Source organism: Palaemon carinicauda, chromosome 16 (assembly GCF_036898095.1).
Source record: "Palaemon carinicauda isolate YSFRI2023 chromosome 16, ASM3689809v2, whole genome shotgun sequence".
Lineage (NCBI taxonomy): Eukaryota > Metazoa > Arthropoda > Malacostraca > Decapoda > Palaemonidae > Palaemon > Palaemon carinicauda.
Window position 1 is genome coordinate 71,884,531 of NC_090740.1, and position 21,306 is coordinate 71,905,836.

The 21,306-nt window shown below is 43.8% G+C and overlaps 1 protein-coding gene across 1 annotated transcript in view; it reads right to left on the bottom strand.

Annotated features, from left to right (window-relative positions):
* pch2 (pachytene checkpoint 2 protein) overlaps window positions 1–19,759 on the bottom strand; it is a 150,681-nt gene extending 130,922 nt beyond the window's left edge. The window contains exons 1-2 of the mRNA XM_068389899.1: window positions 19,623–19,759; window positions 5,426–5,591 (exon numbers count right to left, since the gene is read on the bottom strand). Coding sequence (XP_068246000.1) covers window positions 5,426–5,591; window positions 19,623–19,684 — 228 coding nt within the window. The 5' untranslated portion in view covers window positions 19,685–19,759. The remainder of the gene's footprint in view (window positions 1–5,425; window positions 5,592–19,622) is intronic.
* Window positions 19,760–21,306: the final 1,547 nt, after the last annotated feature.

Consider the following 21,306-nt stretch of genomic DNA (forward strand, 5'->3'; position numbering starts at 1 on the left):
GACGGGCGGGAGCATCGACGAGGGCGCCGGGGGGGACCGAGGTACCTTCTTCCGGGCAAACCAATGGTCAAACTCCTCCTCTAGCCTGAAGGGTGACCTGCAGGGTATTCTAGGGAGATCCCAAACGGCGGGGTCCGAATTAGACGAATTACCTTTCACGGCGTCCCCCCCAGCGGCCGAAGTACCTGAAACACATACCCAAGATGCTGGGGAAGAGGTAGTACCCGACTTCTCCCACAGAGGGTCTTCAGTAGAGACGGGCCCTGCGGGCACCAGGACCTCATCTCCCACACACACTCCCGCACCTCCCTCAGGCCCCTCACATGCCTGTATCACACCAGAAACTTCCCCCACAGATAATTCAGACTCCTGGGGAAGGACAATGGGCCGATTCCCCGCAACGGACTTACCTCGTCCCCTACTCTGGGTAGGGGAAGATGGAAGGGAGCCACGTTCCGACGAGGCATCTGGAGACACCAAAGAAGAAAACGCGTTAGCTTTCTTGGGCGATTTCTTGGCTAACTTCTTCTTCTTTGTTCCATAAAGGACCCACTGGATCTCGCCCCAGGACTCGCACTCCGAACACGTGGTGGTAGGGGAGCATACCTTGCCCCTACATGACGAACACAGCGAGTGGGGGTCAACCTCGGGCTTCGAAAGGAAAGCCCCACAAGACTTACCGGCCACAGGCCCAGGGCAACGGCGGGGATGCTCCATAATGAAACACTAACACACCAAGAGACACAGGGACACAGAGGAAAGGGTAAGGATAAGGACACGGGGACCACGTGGTGGACACAAAGGGTCGCACTGGGTAAGAGAGAGCGCAGCGAGATGTGAATCACATCGCGACCAGAAACTTACTGAGGAACACGACCTGAGCTAGCACGCTCTCCGACCCCGGGTCACCTCAGGGCGCGTATCACTCCGCCTGAGGTCACCCATAGAAAATGGGAATAGGGTAAACTACAAAAAATTCTGGTCAGTTGGGAAAGAGTTACCAGTAACTCCTAAGAAAGTAGTTCTAGGTAAGTACTCTGTGTTGGAACAAATAAAGATTTGTATGAGCATTATTTATTTATTCCCTTTTTTATCTGCATATTAACATGAGAACAACTGAAATAACTTTGTTCTTACATATATAAAAACCTTTTCTGCTTATGCATACCTTGTTTCTACACGGATACAAACTTTTCTGTTTTTGCATACAGCTAACCCTGTATGCCTTGGATGCTTTAGTGGCTTATATAAACCTTTCTTCGTATTAGGAATACAAACTCCGACTGATTAGGTATACAGCATGACCTGTATGCTTTTTATTGCTAGGTTTGTTCATATGGAATATGCAAACCTCAAGACTTCCTGAGTCTGGTATGACTCTTCCCTGCAGGGGCAGGAAGCACTAACATAGTCCATGATTAGAAGTAATGACGTATAACAGTAACGTCATATGTCTCTAAGGTCTGAGCGACCAAGGAAATATTGTTTTGAGGTTAAGGCACAATTGGAAATCCACAGATACATTAATGCTCTAGTAACCTTCCATCAGGACGACATGGCCTGAGCCCAAAAAACGGATTTTGAGCGAAGCGAAAAATCTATTTTTGGGTGAGATAACCATGTCGTCCCGATGGACCCGCCCTCCGTTTTTATAAAAGGCCTTGGCAGGATCCCTCCCGAAACTACTGTATCTGTAGCACCTTGCTCAACGCTACAAGGAAAAAACACGGCGGCGAAGATGGCGCCATCTAGATACTCAAATAGTAACGAAGGAAGGGTACCTTAATAACGGCTCCCCTTCATTTTTTGCCACTTTCCTCCTCGAAGCGTAAACACTATTCGGGGCAAAGATTGCTATGGGGCGTGTTAAGAATACGTCCTCTGATATTATGCGATATCCTTAAAGGGAAACTTTAAGGATATTCGCGCCAGGAGTTAGAATTCTGAAGACCTTAAGGTAAATTCTCTGGGAATATCACTGTAGTCAAATATACCCTAGGAAGCTACTTAAAGGAGCCTTCCATCAGGACGACATGGCTATCTCACCCAAAAATAGATTTTTCGCTTCGCTCAAAATCCGTTTTTTGGGCTCAAGCCAGAGAATTACTAGAAAGTACTGTATCTGTGGATTTTCATCATTGCCTTAACCTTGGGACAATTTTTCTATGGTCATCCGGACTATTGATACAAACGACATTACCGTTATCCGTCATTACCACTAATCATGATTCCCCTGCAGCGGCGGCCGAGTTACACAGAAGGCCATCCGCCAACGGGATGACCAATGTCCAGGGAAGAAAGGTCGGAAGGGAAGCCATACAAACACTGTCACAAAAACAGTAATATTCATTATAAAGAAAACTTAAAATATATATCCTGTATATATAAAAACGTGAATGCTTTCATATATATATATATATATATATATATATATATATATATATATATATATATATATATATATATATATATATATATATGAGTATATTATATATATATATATATATATATATATATAGAAGAAAATATAAGTTAAAAAGACAAAGATTAATGACAGTCAAAAAATGGGCGAGGAAGAGCGGCAAGAGCCCCCCCCCCAAAAAAAAAGGGGGGGGGGGAGTAGAATCACAGGGTGATAGCTAACTATCCCCTAACCCCCCCCCCCCTAACGAATAAGGGTTTGAGTGAAAAAAAACTATAGATGGTTGTATATTAGGAAAAATGCCTATTAATTTCAAAATTGTCAATGTTAGTATATTATATATATATATATATATATATATATATATATATATATATATATATATATATATATATATATATATATATATATATAGAAGAAAATATAAGTTAAAAAGACAAAGATTAATGAGTCAAAAAATAGGCAAGGAAGAGCGGCAAGAGCCCCCCCCCCAAAAAAAAAGGGGGGGAGTAGAATCACAGGGTGATAGCTAACTATCCCCTAACCCCCCCCCCCCTAATGAATAAGGGTTTGTGTGAAAAAAACTATAAATGGTTGTATATTAGGAAAAATGCCTATTAATTTCAAAATTGTCAATGTTAGTATATTATATATATATATATATATATATATATATATATATATATATATATATATATATATATATATATATATTATAGAAGAAAATATAAGTTAAAAAGACAAAGATTAATCACAGTCAAAAAATAGGCGAGGAAGAGCGGCAAGAGGCCCCCCCCAAAAAAAAGGGGGGGAGTAGAATCACAGGGTGATAGCTAACTATCCCCCTACCCCCCACCCCTAATGAATAAGGGTTTGTGTAGAAAAACTATAAATGTTTGTATATGAGGAAAAATGCCTATTAATTTCAAAATTGTCAATGTTAGTTATTTCTCATAGTATTTTTGTCAAGTCTCAAACTCCCCCACCCCAAAAAATAACTTAATCTGTTTTTGTTTCTCTTAAGAGGTAATTGCAACAATACCCTACCCATAGTAGAAAGGCAGGTAGACGTGTGAGAGAATAGCTGTTAAAAGCATTTGAATACGGAAGTAACAATGCCAACTAGCACTAGAGTAATATTCCATAATCCTGCGCCTGTTTACTTCACTGGTCAGACTATAAACTGGCTGTCCAAGTGATATGTGATGAACCCAAATCTTGTTGAGAGTAGCAGTACCCTGAACACAGTGTCAGATCATATGCTAGATATTTATTGTAGGGTGATATCCTTTCTGATTGAAAGTGTTTACCTACTGACTGTACTCTTGTATCAATCCAAGCTGCACTTTATTAAACACAAGTAAACACGATCAAGAGACATATACTTTACATATAGGAGTGTAATTTATAATGTGAAAAAAACTTGGAGAGATTTGACTTCTGTGGAACGTCTGTGTTGTTCAGTATAGTGTACGAAGAATATGAAATAAATGTACAATTGCCTTTGACCTCCATTTGAAGCATTATGCAGGCATTTAAATTTTCATATTGAAAGAAACTCCCAAGTGTCACTACATTAGACAGGAATGAAAATTATTGTGAACTAGCCTGGCTGTGATGAAATAATGCTCGAGAAGAATCTGTATTCTTCCCGTGAGTTTGAAGGAGGAGGAGGACATTTCTATGCTGCACACACTTATGTACTAAGGTTGTTGAACTTTTGTAAGTTCATTTCTATATTGTCCAGTAGCTTGCATTTGCATATAATTAATCATTTCTAAATTATTCCTGGTAGTGAGTACAGAGCATTATATTGTTAGGGGACAGTCCAATGTGTGGCCATTTTTTTTGAGAGGGGGGGCGGTTATTCAAACCCTTTTTTTTAATCTTGTTATTGTGAGGCTGGAGTGTAAAAGGATACTAGTTTTTTTTTTTTTTTGCAATAGAAATTTTCTTATTGATGCACTGAACTTTACTTCTTTATTTTGTAATAAACTGTATTTTTTTTTTGTTAAGCCTCTTTCAATATATTCTTTTTCCCACACCGCATCCTGTTACCAGCCTAGAAATAACTACATCTGTTTTCCCTTTCTCTTAATATTCTTAAAGTTTACTTAAGCTTAAAGAGAAGTTACCTAAAGAAGCTAGAGCTATTCATTATTTCTGCAGATTTTTGCAAAGCTACATCAACAGTCATACCACCTATTTACTCAGCAAGTACAAGGCAAGAAGAGATAATAGGGAAATTTAAGGTTCTAGCTGGGTCCCCTTACCCAGTATAAAAAATCAAGGGGTGGTGCCTAGTGCCCAGTTCTCTTGACTGTTTACTTCTTGCCCAAGTTTCTGGGTATTGCACTGTTTTATCTTTTTGTGTAGTGAACGCTGGTGTGTGGTCGGCATATGCACACTAAGCACTCTGCGTGCTACATCTGGCCACAGTCTGCAAACCACTACAATGCTAACTAGTGGGATGGGTAGTTAACCCTCACTAAAATCTAATGGCTCATCCTTTCAGCTTCGTCAAAAATAATAACCCCTATAAATAGCATAGGTTTGTATTCCAGTTACAGAACAACTAGATTTTATAACTCATGCAATGAAGTCAATTCCTGGCAAATTTGAATAACACGTTATGATTTGGAGAAGATGCAGCTAACAACAAAGGAATATTCTGTTCATATACAAAAAATTAACTTCATATGACATTGGAATTCATACATTCTAGCTGGGATTGTCTTCAAGTGAGTTCAGGGTTATATATAGGCAAAAGACAAGCAATATCAAACATGTTAGTAGCAATATCAATTAATCAAAGAACAAAAAATCAAAGAGACTACAGATTGTCAATTTTAGTGTTGCATACACAATTTTGAGTAAATTGTTTTGAAACAACTTTCAAATTTGTCAGCTTTACCTGAATATGCACTATAAAAAGCAGGTCTGTTCAACATATCAAAGGTACAGAGAATGTCAAGGACTTAAAAGAAAAGAAGTTCATATTACCTTAATTTCAGAAGTAGCATCAAGTTCACATATTTTGACATGAATTATATGTTCTGCTATATGGGTCTTCATCTTATCTTTTGGAAGGAAACTCTCAGTTCTAAGCATTGGCATTGTCTTTATAACATTTTTAACTTCCTCGATAATAGATGTTTTGTCCTGAACACTGAAAGAAAGATAATTAAAGAAACTTAAAGTACATTGTAATTCCACCCAATATGCTGAAACAATCAAATCATGACAAAATCTAAGTAATATGACAAATTTGAAATTAATTTGTATCTTCTCTAACAATACAAACCTGTTGCCATTTATAGAAATTATCTTTTGGCAAAGCTGGAAGACTAGCCATAAAGACTTTAAAGCGATGTGAAAACAAAGTTTAGGAAAAATACAAATTATTTCTAGATTTATTTCTTATTTTTATTGTTTAGGTGTTATCTGTACAAAGTTTTATCTTTATTTGATATATATATATATATATATATATATATATATATATATATATATATATATATATAAATATAATATATATATATATATATATATATATATATATATATATATATATATATATATATATATAAGAAAATGTAAGTTAAAAGACAAAAATTAATGGCAGTCCAGAATAGGCGAGGAGGAAGAACGGATACAACCGGTCTCCATCCGAGCCAAAAGTAAAGTGAGCTAAATCACTGGTCTGTGAGTTGGAGTGGTAGCAAGCTAGCCCCCTACCCCCCCGCTAACTAGCGGTGTGGGTAGTTAACCCTCGCTAAATTTTAATGGCTCTTCATTTCAGCTTCACAGAAAGTAATACCCCTAAATAAATAGTGTACTGTAATTTGTATTACAGTTACGGAACAAAGGCTTTTCTGGGTCGACCTGTGTCGCCCGGTGAAAAGGTCCTTCTTGTCACTTTTCTGATATAAATAACTTCCAAATAAACCAGAGAAACTTAAAGCATGGAATGCAGAGGTTACAACCCTCGCGCGAACACCCTTAGGGCGTCGTGTATAAAGATAGGGCGTGTGAAAACCACTAGTCACAGGTCGTCTTCCATTTAGAGAATTCCTTCGTCAATATAAGGGATGAGCCGCTACAGCGGCACTAACCAAACCAACCTGAACCACTACACTGACGCCTCGACCCTAGCGCCATCTGACATCCTTCTTTTGGACTCGTGTCGCGACGCTACCATTCTTTTTGTGTGTGCCTTTTTCGTTGCTTTTTGGATTACTTCGACATGGCTGAAGCTCTCCTTCCACCTGCACCAATGTTAAGTACCATAGTTTGTTTTGGCATTATTTTTAGCCCGGGTTTGTACGCCTTATTTACGTTTTACGTGTGTTTTAGTGCGACCGGCTTGATGCCGTACCGCGTCTTCTACGCGTTCCTACCTCACTCTTTGTTTACATGCCCTCGGGTACTTTACATCATGCTAGGTTCTTTTATTAATCTTATGATAGATTAAATGGCCTTGAGCCCTTGTTTTAGAACACTTTTTTACTATTAGGTACTTAATGAGTCGCTTCCGAGTCCATGTTGTTGCGTTAGCGAAGAATAGCGTTCGGCGTTTTATTACAGTTTATTACCCTACCCTAGGTAGGCTCTTCTGACTTGCAACGAGGTTACTTTTCGTGCTTTACATTCAGTTTTGGACTTGCTCGTCATTTCTATTATAGAATTCCGTTTATCAGAGGGTGTCTTTTCATTGCCCTTTTCGTCTATTCTTCGTTAACTTTAATTTTGAGTTCTATGTACTACTACGGACAGATATGTGTTACATGTGTTTTTCATTTTTAAGGTTCGTGTTTTTATTACTAGATCGAGCTTAGTAACCTTACGAGTGAGAGAGGCTGGAGTTTCCCCACTTTTCAATTTTATATTACTGTTATCGAATATTTTCCTCTCAAGAAGCTGGCTTCTCCCCCTCTCTCATCTCTTTTTGGGATTATTCATTAACATTTTCTTCGATAGGTTACTTGCTATTTCTAGTAGGCTTGTGTTTAATTAATTTACTTTAGACCCTGTCGTGTTAGAGTCTCCATATTTTAGGTTAGTTCCTTATGGCCTGCTCTCGAGCCGCCAACCATGTTCCCCCTCCCCCTCATGGTCCCACCCTACCTCCCCGCTCCGACCTGGGCATTTTGGCTCCGGACCCTGTCTACCCCGGAGCTCCGCCATGGTTTTCCGTTATTGTACTTGAGCTGGGAACACATTACTTACCTATTTTACTCCGGTGCTCACCTTCGACTGGGAATACCTCCCCTCGATGGCCTTCAGCACCTTTGACTCCGGGCTCCGGCCCCTTCACACGACAAAACCTAATGTTATTCTCCGACCCCCGCCCCCTTGTAACTCCGGTATACTACCTACCGGAGATCATTTAACCGGAGATCCTTTTTATATCAAGGGCCACATCCCCCCGGAACTCCGGCGCACTACAGAGCATTCCATTTTTACGACACTATGCCTAAATTCATTGTAGTTCAAACAGTAATTACTTAGGAGCTCCGGTACATCTCCCCGGAACTCCGGCGCACTACGGAGCATTCCAATTTTACGACACTATGCCTAAATTCACCGTAGTTCAAACAGTAATTACTTAGGAGCTCCGGTTCCTTATGAATACCCCGAACCTACTAAACACATTCATATAGACTCTACCACTCTCCCCCTCCCTTGGCCTTAACTCTTTTAGTGTTATGCATGCCAACCTTCTCTCTTACCTTTTAGGTTAAGTTCGAGCGTTTAAGGGAGTTGGTGTACTTATATATTCTTCTATATTACAGAAAGTCCGCTGTGCCTCCAAGGGTTGCCCGGCGACGTTTTCGGATCCGGTGGGCCACGACGTCTGCCGGTCCCACCGCCCGGAAAGTAGGCCAGACCCCTTATATCAGGGGTGGCCAACCTATGGCGCATGCGCCAACATTGGCGCATTGCACGATTACAAGTGGCGCACTATACCCCATAGATAATAAAAGAAAAAAAAACTTGCCTGCTCATATAAAAATACAGTATTATCAATGCATATTCAAAGTGTCAGCAAAGTAAGTACACACACACACACACACACACACATATATATATATATATATATATATATATATCAAATGGTTATATGTATAACCGTCAAATATGTCTATATCACCATACTTAGAGGATTGAAAGGGGGTTAAAGTTTGTGTGGCGCATCTGAATTAGAAGGGAACAAAAATTGGTGCATGAGAAACAAAAGGTTGGCCACCCCTGCCTTATATGGTCTGGTTCCCAGAGTCCTGTTCTCTCTGCTATGAGCTCTCCTCCATCCTCCTCAATGATGAGGTAAGATTTCTCAATATTACCATTCATATACTTGTTATTTTTAGTTTTTGGGAATTCTTCGTTCATGGACGAGTAATATGTTTTTCTTAACCTGAGTCTGTTACTTCACTTATTCCTATCAAGTTCGTTTTAACTCTACCCCCCCCCCTCTTTCAGGCTGACGAGGAGTCCCTCAAGGCGGCCAAAGCCAGCCTCCGGACCTGGGTCTCGGGGTTCGGCAGAAACGCCCCTCAAGGCTGCCCTTACATGTTGGACATGGCCTCCCGGCTTTTGCCAGGATCCCCCTCGGCCGCCGTACCCAACGACCTCGCTACACCGCTCCTCAAGGCTATTGGAACGGCTTTACCCGCCCCGGAGGAGCACCAACTTTCCGGCGACGTTTCGGCGCTAGATATCCACTGCGAGCCGATGGATGAGCAGGTAAGTGGTGTAGAGGATCTGGCAGACTCTTTTCTTTCCCCTTTCCCTTCTACTTCCTCTTCCTTCCTGGGCTTTGACAAGCCCTCAGCTTCACCTTGGGATGGGTCCTTATCGGTCCGCCCCAAGGTTAAGCCACTTAAGAAACCAAAGACCAAACTCCGCACGTCATTTACGCCGCCAGCCTTGTCCCCGGTCCTCGGACCTTCCACATCCGCCGACATCCCAGTAATGTAAAAAACCCCTCCTCCTTCTAAAGGATAAGAGGGGTAAGTCCGCTTAAGCCAAGGGTTCAGCTCCGGTTAGCCAGTCTGACCCCTATCCGGCTGCTCTTATGTCAATGGTTCAAGAGATGGTGGACACATGGCTAGAGAAACACTCATCCTTAATGACGGAGCTTAAGGATATGGTCGCTGGCCTTATATGTTCCGGATCTCACCCAGCTCCGACCGTAGGCCCTGACACCTCTAAGCTACCGCCGTTCGATAAGAACAACCCTTGGCGGTTTGCTCGGCATGCTCCGTACCTGGATGGCACCTTGACTCTTGAGGGATTAGGTACCCGCCCTTTAGAGGACTTGGAGTTCTACCCCCCTGACCTCCAGTTTCCTTTTAACGAGTTCGTTCGCCTGAGGGAACATGCACTCATCAGGATGGACAAGGTTCCTAAGGAAACAGTGATTTTCCCATAAGAACAAGCTCAAGCTGTCTGGGCTCGTACCCTTTCAGAATGGTGCTGCACTAATTCGAAGTTAACCCCTCATAAAGGTGCTTATACAATCTTTACCTCACCCCCGGATGTTCCTGCTCCTCTCGCTGACAAAGTATCGGAGTTAACCGCTCAAGTCATTAAGGATGGCCTCCCTATGCCAACCCTTAAGGAGACGGACCCCACCTCTCTCCTTATGCCAGCTCCAAGCGACTTTTGGCGGGATGCTCCGACGACCTTCACGGTCGGTAAACTCGACCCAGACTGTGCCTCCTCCCTCTTTTCAGAGAGACTTCCTAAGCTCCCGGATTACTTACTGAAAACGGAGTTTGAGACAAGGAATAGGCTAGCGAGATCCCTTAACTCTCTTGCATCCTAAGAATTGATAGCCTCCCTTTATGGCGAAGAAGCGATCTTTCGGGTACTGGCGAAGGGTCTCCTGCAGACTTATCAGATAGACCTGCATGATTTCTGGACAGCGAGAAACAAACTGCAGGAAACATGTTCTGGCGGAGGCTTCTATTAGGCACGAGCCTAATAGGCTCATTAACTCTTCCTGTTGGGTTAAGTCTCTTTTCCCACAAGAAGAAGTGAATAAAGTCCTCCAGGACGCAGCCAGGGCTAACTAGAATCTACAAGTCAGGTGGGGCCTCTCTAGCAAACGCAAGTTTGAACCTGTTATGAGGCAGCAATTCACCAAAAAGAAGAAGAGATTCTATTCTCCCCACAAACCTGGTCGTGGCCAACATCGCGAATCTCCGGTTCCACAGACTTCGACCCCGTCTACCTCCAAGTTCACCCCTCCCCAACAGATCGTGTTTGTTCCGGCTCCTCAAGGTACCCAACCTGCTCCCATGGCTACATGGATGACCTCCCCAGCATTCAATCAAGCTTTTGAAGCCTCAGGATCCTTTCGAGGATACCCTAGGCAGCCCGGAAGCAACAGGGCTAGAGGTCAGTTCCGTCAACGAGGCGGACCTAGAGCCAGAGGTTCAGGAAGAGGTTGAGGAGCGAAATTTAACCCAAATCAGTGAGACGGACCGGGTAGGAGGGAGACTATACCGGTTTCAAGACCAATGGACCTCCAGTCCTAGGGCCCACAGTATAGTCTCCAAAGGTCTGGGCTGGAAGTGGTCACAAGTGGTCACAAGGTTCTCCACCTCTAACAGTAACCTTCTTTCAGAAGTTCACTCCACTTCTGGAAGAGTACACAAAAGATCTCCTGAAGAAGAAGGCCATAAAGAGAATACGGAAATTGAAATTTCAAGGACGCCTGTTCACGGTTCCGAAAAAGAATTCAACCACCTTGAGAGTAGTTCTGGACCTGTCCAAACTGAATTCCTACATTCTCTGCGACAGGTTCCGTATGCTGACTGTCTCCCAGGTACGGACCTTACTTCCCCGTGGGGCCATCACCACCTCTATCGATCTTACCGACGCCTATTATCATGTCCCAGTGGCAAGGAACTTCTCTCCCTACCTAGGCTTCCGCCTAGGCAAGAAGTCCTACGCGTTCAAAGTGATGCCATTCCGCCTCAACATTGCCCCCAGGATATTCACGAAGTTGGGGGAGACGGTGTTAGAACAGCTACGGAGCCAGGGAATTATGTTGATAGCTTACCTGGACGACTGGCTCATTTGGGCACAAACAGTTCAGGAATGCCACAATGCTACAGCCAACTTAAAGAAATCACGCCTACAACCCGCAAGTCAATTTGAATGGCTAGGTATTCACTGGGACCTCACAGATCACAAACTATCTCTTCCTCCCAAAAAAGTCAAAGAGATAGCATCAAAAACAAAACGGTTCATCCAGAACAAACAGGTGTCAAGACGAGCCTTGGAAAGAGTTCTCGGCCTACTACAGTTCGCCTCAGTAACAGACGTCTTACTAAAAGCCAAACTCAAAGACATCAATCGAGTTTGGAAGAAGAGAGTAACAATTCGACTAAGGGACAAAATCTCAACGATCCCCTCAATATTAATAAAGAGACTCCGGCCATGGTCAAAACCAGAGAATCTATCCAAATCAGTTCCTCTGCAGTTTCCCCCCCCTCAAGTGACGATTCACACAGACGCGTCTCTCAGTGGCTGGTGGGGCTACTCCCAACAACAGATGGTTCAGGGATCATGGTCCCCCACTATGAAACAATTCCACATAAACGTGTTGGAAGCCATGGCAGTTTTTCTAACCTTAAAACGGTTATCCCATCCAAAGACAACTCATGTCAGGATAGTCTCAGACAGCTCAGCGGTGGTACACTGCATAAACAGAGGCGGATCAAAATCTCCCAACCTGACTCAGATCCTGGTAATGATTTTCACCTTGGCAAAGAAAGGAACTGGTTCCTGTTAGCCACACACCTGGCAGGAGTCCAGAACGTTATAACGGACGCCTTATCCAGGACAAAACCACTGGAATCGGAATGGTCTCTGGACATGAATTCCTTCCGGTGGATATCCAGACTAGTTCCGGGTCTCTAAGTAGACTTGTTTGCGACTCACCTCAACCGCAAACTTCCTTGCTATGTAGCCCCCAACCTGGACCCTCAGGCTTATGCCACAGACGCATTAACCCAGGACTGGAACTGTTGGAAGAAGATTTACCTATTCTCTCCGGTGAATCTTCTAATGAAAGTATTACCCAAACTCTGCTCCTTCAAAGGAGCCGCTTTGGTGACTCCCAACTGGCCAAAGAGCAACTGGTTTCCGCTCCTTCTAGAGCTGAAGCTTCGCCCCTTCCGGATTCCACACCCCAAGTTGACACAAGTTGTCCAAACTCAGACTGTGTCAGATTCCTCAAGAATAGCACAAACCCTAACTTTGTAGATTTCATGAAATTTGCAGCCCACAAGGATGCAAATATCGACCCGGACAATGTCCTCTTTATAGAATCAGACAAAAGGGACTCAACGCTCAGGCAATATGACTCAGCTGTTAAGAAACTAGCAGAATTTCTTAAGAATTCAGACGATACCCTAATGACCCCTAACTTGGCCATTTCGTTTTTTAGGTCCCTGTTTGACAAGGGCCTAGCCGCTAGTACTATCACTACTATTAAATCAGCCCTGAAAAAGATTTTTCAAGTGGGCTTCCATATTAACCTGGCAGATTCATATTTTTCATCTATTCCAAAAGCCTGTGCTAGGCTTAGACCTTCTGTTCATCCACAAAAGGTCTCATGGTTTTTAAACAATGTCTTAAAACTAGCATCAGACACCGATAACGAATCCTGCTCCTACATTTCGCTTCTTAGGAAGACCCTGTTTCTTACAGCCATGGCCTCCGGTGCCAGAATTTCAGAATTAGCAGCTCTCTCCCGTAATCCTGAAAACCTAGATTTCCTTCCGTCAGGAGAAGTCCTACTCTCCCCAGATAGAGCTTTCCTAGCTAAAAATGAGGACCCTCAAAATAGACGGTCCCCTTGGAAGATTATCCCTCTTCCACTTGATGCTTCTGTGTCCAGTAGTGACTCTTCGGGCCTTTTTAGCTAGAACTGCTTCACGCTCATCTGGTCCCTTGTTTGTCAGGGAACAAGGAGGTACTATCTCCATCCAAGGTATTAGACAGCAAATACTTTACTTCATCAAGCAGGCTAACCCGGAATCCTTTCCACATGCACATGATATCCGAGCAGTAGCAACCTCCATCAATTATTTCCAAAATATGGATTTTGATGAACTTAAAAAGTATACAGGTTGGAAATCTCCTATGGTTTTTAAACATCACTATTTAAAGAACTTACAGGCCTTAAAATTTCCTACTATTGCAGCTGGGAGTGTCATCTCCCCAGAGTAATCTCTTACCTTTCTTCCTTTTTCGTCCGACTCTCTTCCTTCTCCCTCCTACCTGCCACTCTCACCACGATGCCTTTCACCTCGGTGGATTAGATTTCGCCCCATATCTCTCGTTATGTCATTGTTGCATTGTTATTTTTGGTTGTTTACCTTTTGAGATGTATATAGCCTTGTCCTCAGGTATTCATACCATTTATTGCCATTTTATTTTATGATTCAGATTGCGATTATGCTGTATTACTTTGCTTTGTTCCATTCATAGCATTATTACTATTTTCATACTTAAGGTTTTTGAGATTTGTGATTGTTGTGTTACATTTCTTTATTTAATATAGTAACCTCCACACGTACATGACGTTTTTAATTTTCCTTTTTTGATACTTATGGGCTTGGAAGGCATTCTCTTGTATATTTTCACCGGGCGACACAGGTCGACCCAGAAAAGGGATTTTGACGAAGGAAAAATCTATTTCTGGGGAAGAGACCTGTGTCGCCCGGTGAAACCCTTCCCTGTTTTTCCCTTCCCTTTCCTTTCCAAGCCATTAATCATACAGAAGGATGTCAGATGGCGCTAGGGTCGGGGCGTCGGTGGAGTGGTTCAGGTTGGTTTGGTTAGTGCCACTGAAGCGGCTCATCCCTTATATTGACGAAGGAATTCTCTAAATGGAAGACGACCTGTGAATAGTGGTTTTCACACGCCCTATCTTTATACACGACGCCCTAAGGGTGTTCGCGCGAGGGTTGTAACCTCTGCATTCCATGCTTTAAGTTTCTCTGGCATATTTGGAAGTTATTTATATCAGAAAAATGACAAGAAGGACCTTTTCACCGGGCGACACAGGTCTCTCCCCAGAAATAGATTTTTCCTTCGTCAAAATCCCTTTTTAATGATTGGATGACAAGAGAGAACAGGCAAAAATAAAATAAAACACTAAATATCAGTCTCTGTAGCCTGCTGGTGGGTTCAGACGGCCTCTTCTTCGGGATACCAGCATCAGTAGACCATCGTCAGCTATCCCTGTGTTTACGTCTTGTGACTGCAGGATGCCACCCCGTTCGTGGCATCAGGGGGTTTGACTGCTGTTTGCAGTCTTCCTGGACCGCGTTTAGTGTGTCTTGCCCTGGCTTCCTCTGTCTTGTTTTGGGGAGGTATGCGAGGTCGTCGCCCTTGTTGCACTTGAAGGAAGTCGTCTTTGGTGTGCGCCGGTTTTAACCTGTCCACTGATATCCAATCTTCCGTCACGTCACCGTGATTTTGAAGGCCTTTTCCGTCCTCTCTAGGACGCGGTAGGGCCCCTTGTATGGCCGAGTCAGTGGAGGGCGGTGGGCGTCCTGCCTTATAAAGACGTATGGGCAGGTGTTCAGGGCAGTTGGTCGGTAGTGCTTGGTTCTGTCCCTGTACGTTTTGCGGCAGGGCACGAATTTCCCTACTTTTTCATGTAAACAGGCAAGCTGACGTCGTCGTAGCCCGGCCCGCCGGGGAAAAATTTGCCTGGAACAACGAGCGTTTCACCATACACCTTCTCGGCTGGGGAGGCGTCGCCGTCGAACCTTGAGGCTGTGCGGAGGTTGAGGACCCATGGTAGTAGCTGGACCCAGTGTTCGTCTGTAAACCTGGCCATTAATGCTGCCGTCATGCAACGATGGCTTCTTTCGACCATGCCGTTTGCTGCTGGGTTGTAGGCGGTCATGCAGTGTAGATTAGTTCCCATTAGGCGGGCGAGGGACGCCCATGGGTCCGAGATGAAGGCGGGTCCCCTGTCGGTCGTCACGTCGGGCACCCAAAAACAACTGACCCAGCTAGAGAAGAGAGCTTGAGCACATGCGTTTGTGGATGATTCAGCCATAGGTGTCGCCTCCAAGCATCTCGTTGATCGATGGATGAAGGTCAGTAGGTATCGGGCGCCTCCTGAAGGCGGTAGGGGACCTACCACATCTATGTGGATATGGCCGAATTGTTGTCTGGGTTGCGGGCAGGTGCCGAATCCGGGTTTGGCACGCTGTGCACGTCCGTCTTTCCTGATGCCTGGCCATATGAATTTTTTCGTCATTAGCTTGATGGTGGTCCTCATTGATGGGTGGGAGAGGCTGTGGACGACGTAGAATATCACCCGTCACCTTGATGATGGTATAGAAGGTTGGGGACGGCCCGTACTTGTGTCGCACAGTAGTTTGGGGCCGTTAGGAGTTATTTCGACGTCTTCCCACTGCAAGGACATCGGAGAGGCTCTTGCGCCCGTCGTTACGGGGTCAGTTGATTGCTTGCGAGTGATGTCGTTGTAGTTTACCCCCATGTGGATGGAGTTGATGTTTATCCGTTACAGGGCATCAGCCACCAGGTTCTTGTTCCCTGGCACCTAGGTGATGGTGCAGCCGAATTCAGATATGGCTGCCAGGTGACGTTGCTGTCGGGCTGACCAGGCATCCCCGGGCTTGGTAAAGGAGTGGATCAGTGGTTGGTGGTCCATCTGGATGGTGAACGAAGTCCCCTCTAGCAGATACTTGAAATGCCTTACAACAAGATATACCGTCAAGAGTTCGCGGTCGAACGTGCTGTATCGTGTCTCGAGCGGCTTCAATTTCTCACTGAAGAAGGCTAGAGATTGTGGTACGTTGATCACATCTACTACAAGACGGCACCACAGGCTGTGTTGCTGGCGTCAGTGGTCAACTGGAGAGGGGCCTTGAGGTCCTGATAGGACAAGGTTATGGCTCCGCAGAGGGCAACCTTTGTTCACTCAAAGGCCTCTTGTTGAGGAGGACCCCATTGCAGTTTCTTTGGACTCCCTTTCGGACAGCCGAGCAGGGGAGTCATGATACCCGCGATGTTGGGGAAGAACCTCCTACAATAATTTGCCATGCCGATGAACTGTAGACCTCTCATGGTGGTTGGGGTAGGGAACTCACTGACCACGTTGACCTTCAATGTCAAAGGGCGCACCCTCTCCTTTGACAATTCATGTCCCAGGAATTCTATCTTCTCGGCCCTGAAAGTGCATTTGTCAAAACGCACTATGAGGCCGTTTTCTTGTAGTCGTTTCAAAACTGTTCTTACGTGCTGAAAATTTTCGTCCTGGGACTTGGAGAACACCTGGATGTCGTCAACATGTACAGCGCAGAAAGGTAGGTCCCCCAAGATGTTGTCCATTAGGCGCTGAAAAGTTGCCCCCGGCGTTTCTGAGACCGAACGTTGATTATGCAAAAACGTACAATCCGATTGGGGTTATTATGGCTGTCTTGGCAACGTTGTCGGGATGTACAGGACCTGGAAGTATGATTTCAGGAGGTCTATTTTAGTAAAAATTGTAGCCCCGTGGAGGGTCCCAGTGAGGTCCTGCATGTTGGGCAGGGGGTAGTAGTCAGGTGTTGTAACCAGATTCAGCAGACATCTGTAGTCCATGCAAGGTCTCCAGCTGCCGATGGGTTTCTTGACCATGTGTAGCGGTGAGGCCCATGGGCTGGATGCCTTTTTACACACTCCCATTCGCTCCATCTCGAGGAAAGTATGTTTGGCATCCTGTAGTTTTTGTGGAGGCAGACGTCTGAATCTGGAGTGAGTTGGTGGGCCCATCATAGTTATGTGGTGACATATCCCAAGCTTGGCGGGAATTCCCTCAATTGTCATAGTTCAGGCTTGAAGACTTCGGGGAACTCCTGCAAGAGGCGGTTGTACTTGCTGTGTGTGACAGAGCATACGCGGGGAATACTGGGCCCGTAGGAGAGTCGGTGGGACCGATAGGTCACTTGGTTGACAAGTCGTTTGCAACGCACGTCTACTAGCAGACCATGGTGGGCGAGAAAATCAGCGCCCAGGAGTGGTGTCTTGATGTCGGCAATCAGGAAAGATCAGCTGAACTCTTGGCCCCTGAATGATAACTTCAGCGTTCTCGTCCTGTAATAGGGGATGGGGCTGCCATTCGCGGTAACCAGTGCGGTCCTGTTGTCTGACAGGCGGCCGTTATCGTGCTTCATATGCGGGAACGTAGAGACTGAAGCGCAGGTATCCACTAGGAACCATCTCCCTGAGTTTGCGTCGTGGATGTAGAAACCCATGGGATCGAAGTTCAAAAGTTCCGTGGTTGCTTGTAGACATGGTCGCCTAATTAGTTTTTGGGAAAAGAGCATGGCCAGGCACATTTTACCACTCTTTTCCCCCATGTGCAGTGGTAGTAGCACAATCTTGATTTGTCGGAGGTTTGTTGTTTATTTTCTTCTCGGTGCTGTTCATGCTGGTAGCGACGCGGTGGGGGGGTGTCGTTGTTGGTGAGGTCTCCTGCCGTAGACCGCATGGACCCCTGCCTCCTCTGTCACGGAGTTGATCGAGGCGGTGGCGCCGTATCTGGAGGCTAGGAGCGCCAGGTGGACCTTGTCTGCTTTTTCTACCAAAGAGGGCATGTCCAGGTCTTCGGCGCCTTCTAACTGGGCGCGGAAATTCTTTGGGAGTCTATGCAGGAATATTTCTCGCCGCTAGCTGCTGTCCAACTCGTCCAGCTGCAGCAGGTCCAGGAGCTCGTCCCAGGCCTCCGATGGAAGATTGTCGTTGAGGGGGGTTAACATCAGGTTGAGGGCGCGCTGGGCCCTCAGGGTTGCGGGGAGGCCGTAGACTTTTGAGTTTATTTTTCAGGTCGGTGTAACGTAGAGCTCCCGGTCTCTGCCTCAACCAAGACGATATTTTCTTGAAAGTGTCTGCCGAGAGCATCACCTTTACCATGTCGGCCATCCTTGCCTCATCTGTCACGTTTGCGAGCCTGAAGTGTGTCTCGGCCCTCTGGAACCATACCGTGGCTGCGTCGGGTGTGAAAGGAGGCAGTTGTAACTTGTGGCCCGTCACCACCTGCGTGATTTGAGTTACGATCACGATGTGCCCCTCGGCTGCAAGGGGCGTAGAACTATCGACGTCTGAGTCTGCCATTCTCCTCATGTTCCGAAATTCACTCTTGAGCCGTATTTAGTCCGTCAACGGAGAGAGGTTTTCCGAGCAGTCAAGTTATCGTTAATGCCGTGGTAAATTGCAAGGAAGAATGCCAGAACACTCGTTATTTCGCCCTGTAGTAAGTCCGTTAGTGGCGTTTTTTTGAGTGTGGAGTCGCGAGCCCAAACAATTCTTTCGAGGTTGCCGTGTCAAGTCCATTAAGGGAAATTCCATGGGTCACGTGATTGACATAGAGGTGTGAGGACGGATATGTAGCAAGGCCCTCTGGGGCAAGTGACTGGAAGCCTTTGCATATCAGAGGCCAGTTCCTTCCCTGTGGATTAAAAATGGACATCAACTAACCTTAACTTTCCCACTAGCCTAACCTACAAACCATGGCCTTACCTACTTACCTAACGGGGAGCTGATGGCCCCCTGCGACACCCCTTACACTGCCGTATTCTAATCATACATACAGGTGGCCGCTATCATACATACCCCTCGGGTGACTGACCGTCCCAGACAGGTAAAATATGCTGGGCATTTGCGTTTCTTTAAGTGAACATATTTACAAATAGCAAGGCCCAGTATTAACACACAATGATGAATGATTCATAAATAAAAAGAAGAGATGATTCTGCACACGATGATATAAATAACGTTTACAATGAAATAACAGGAAAATATATATTGGTGAAAAATGGGAATTTGTAGAGAAAAAAAAAAGCTGTAGGCCATTGTCCTTACACAAGCTTCATAATATCGTATTTCAGGAAAAGATAAAAATTTTCCCCTTAAAGAAAATCAATTTAACAATAAGAAAGTTTACACCTATCCCGACCAACTACGTACACACACAAAAAAACAAGAAAATACATTTGATAAAATACACTTTATTAAGTTTACGGAGGCAAAATGAGAAAGGGTAAATTAAGAGATGTTTAGCTGTATCGCGGAGCCTATAACTAATGTACATCTAGGATTATCATCAGAGGCATTAAACCTAATTTAGACTATATATGAACTTGTGTTAGCGTACCTTCGCCTTTTTTGCAGTATCTCCACATTCAAAACCGACTTTGATGAAGGTAAATTTTCCATTTTTGTTCGAGCTTACTTTGCAAAGTTCAAATTCATGCGGGTTACAGATTAGACAAGTCAACAACACAGGTGACAAGTGAGCTATTGGACTTGGGGGGGGGGAGCCAGAGAGTGTCGTTCTCTGCTTTATATTTTGAGAGTTCAAGGTCGTCAACATCTAAAATCCGTTCTGATAAAAATTATATAACAATTAAATAATTCATCTAATCATAATTCCCAAATTTTCCAACACTCGTGTGTAAATAAATAAAAAAATCTACCCATAAGGCTTATAATTATCATAATTTTACTATAAGAAACGCTGCATACTTACAAGGCTTAACAAAGCAAAAATATATAATATGATAATCTAATAATTTATCTAATCACAATTCACAAATTTTCTAACCCTCGTGTGTAAATTAATATAAAAATCTACCCATATCGCTTATAATTACCATAATTTCACTATAAGAAACGCTTCATACTTACAAGACTTAACAAAGCAAAAATATATAAAGATGGAGAGTCTATTAAACGTAAGTTTCCATATCAGTAGGATATCTATGGATATTAAAAAAGTACTATAGTATAAACTAAACCCTAGCAAAATATACCTAAGAATATTATAAGTAATGGAATAATTAACAAAGAGGGTATGGGGGATTTTAAAGATTAAAAGGAAGGGGATTTAATGATGCTATATACAAAGACAACAGGGATATATAGATATGCGAAAAATACAGTACCGAACATTTATTTTTGTGCCCTAAAAAGGACAGCTAATGAATTTAGACGTAAGCTTAGGTATGCTAAAAAAATCTTAACAGAGATCTGGCTACTTTTATAGGTAGGGCAATGCGTATGAAAGAAGAATTTAAGAAGTCCAAACTGACCACAATAGGTTGTCATAAAATTATGATAGCAGGGTGTTATCCTATCTGATTTCAAAGTAGAATGGGATAAAAGTTAAGATTGAGAATCTCATTATTAATCTATTTAAGGCACAGGTAATACAATCTTAATTACAGTAATAAGAATAGGCTTAGAAGTTTTGCACCTATCTATAAAGCAATAGAGTGCCCGCAAACTTATTTTGCGGAGTGAGCAATAAGGAACCAGGAACCAGGACGAAGAATCCACATATATTAGATACGGAAGGCAGTATCCCTAAAAGGGAAAACTAGACTTGTTGTAGTATGCATGATTGTCAGGGGAACATGGAAGCGAAGGGAAAGAAAGAAACGTAGTGATACGAGCAGAGTTAGAGAAAAAATCGAAGTGGAGAAAGATAAAGTCAAAATTATAATGGGGGATTTTAATAGTCATTTGTGATTCTTTGATATCAAGAGATGAATGGAAATGGGAATAGAATACTAGAGATGATAAATAATAAAATCTTAATACTATTGAATATCGATGAGAAATGTAAAGGAACGAATACCTGGAAGAGAGGCAACCAACAGAACGTTATATACTCAGCGATGGTAAATGAAACAATGCTTTATTTTACTTTAAGGACAGTTTTTTTTTCAGGTCCTGTACAGCAGGGGAACCTTAATCTCTACAGGACTTCCATACTCGTTTTATCATGTTCGTTCGAAAGCACTCAACATTTCACATTACGTATTGCTCGTTTACTG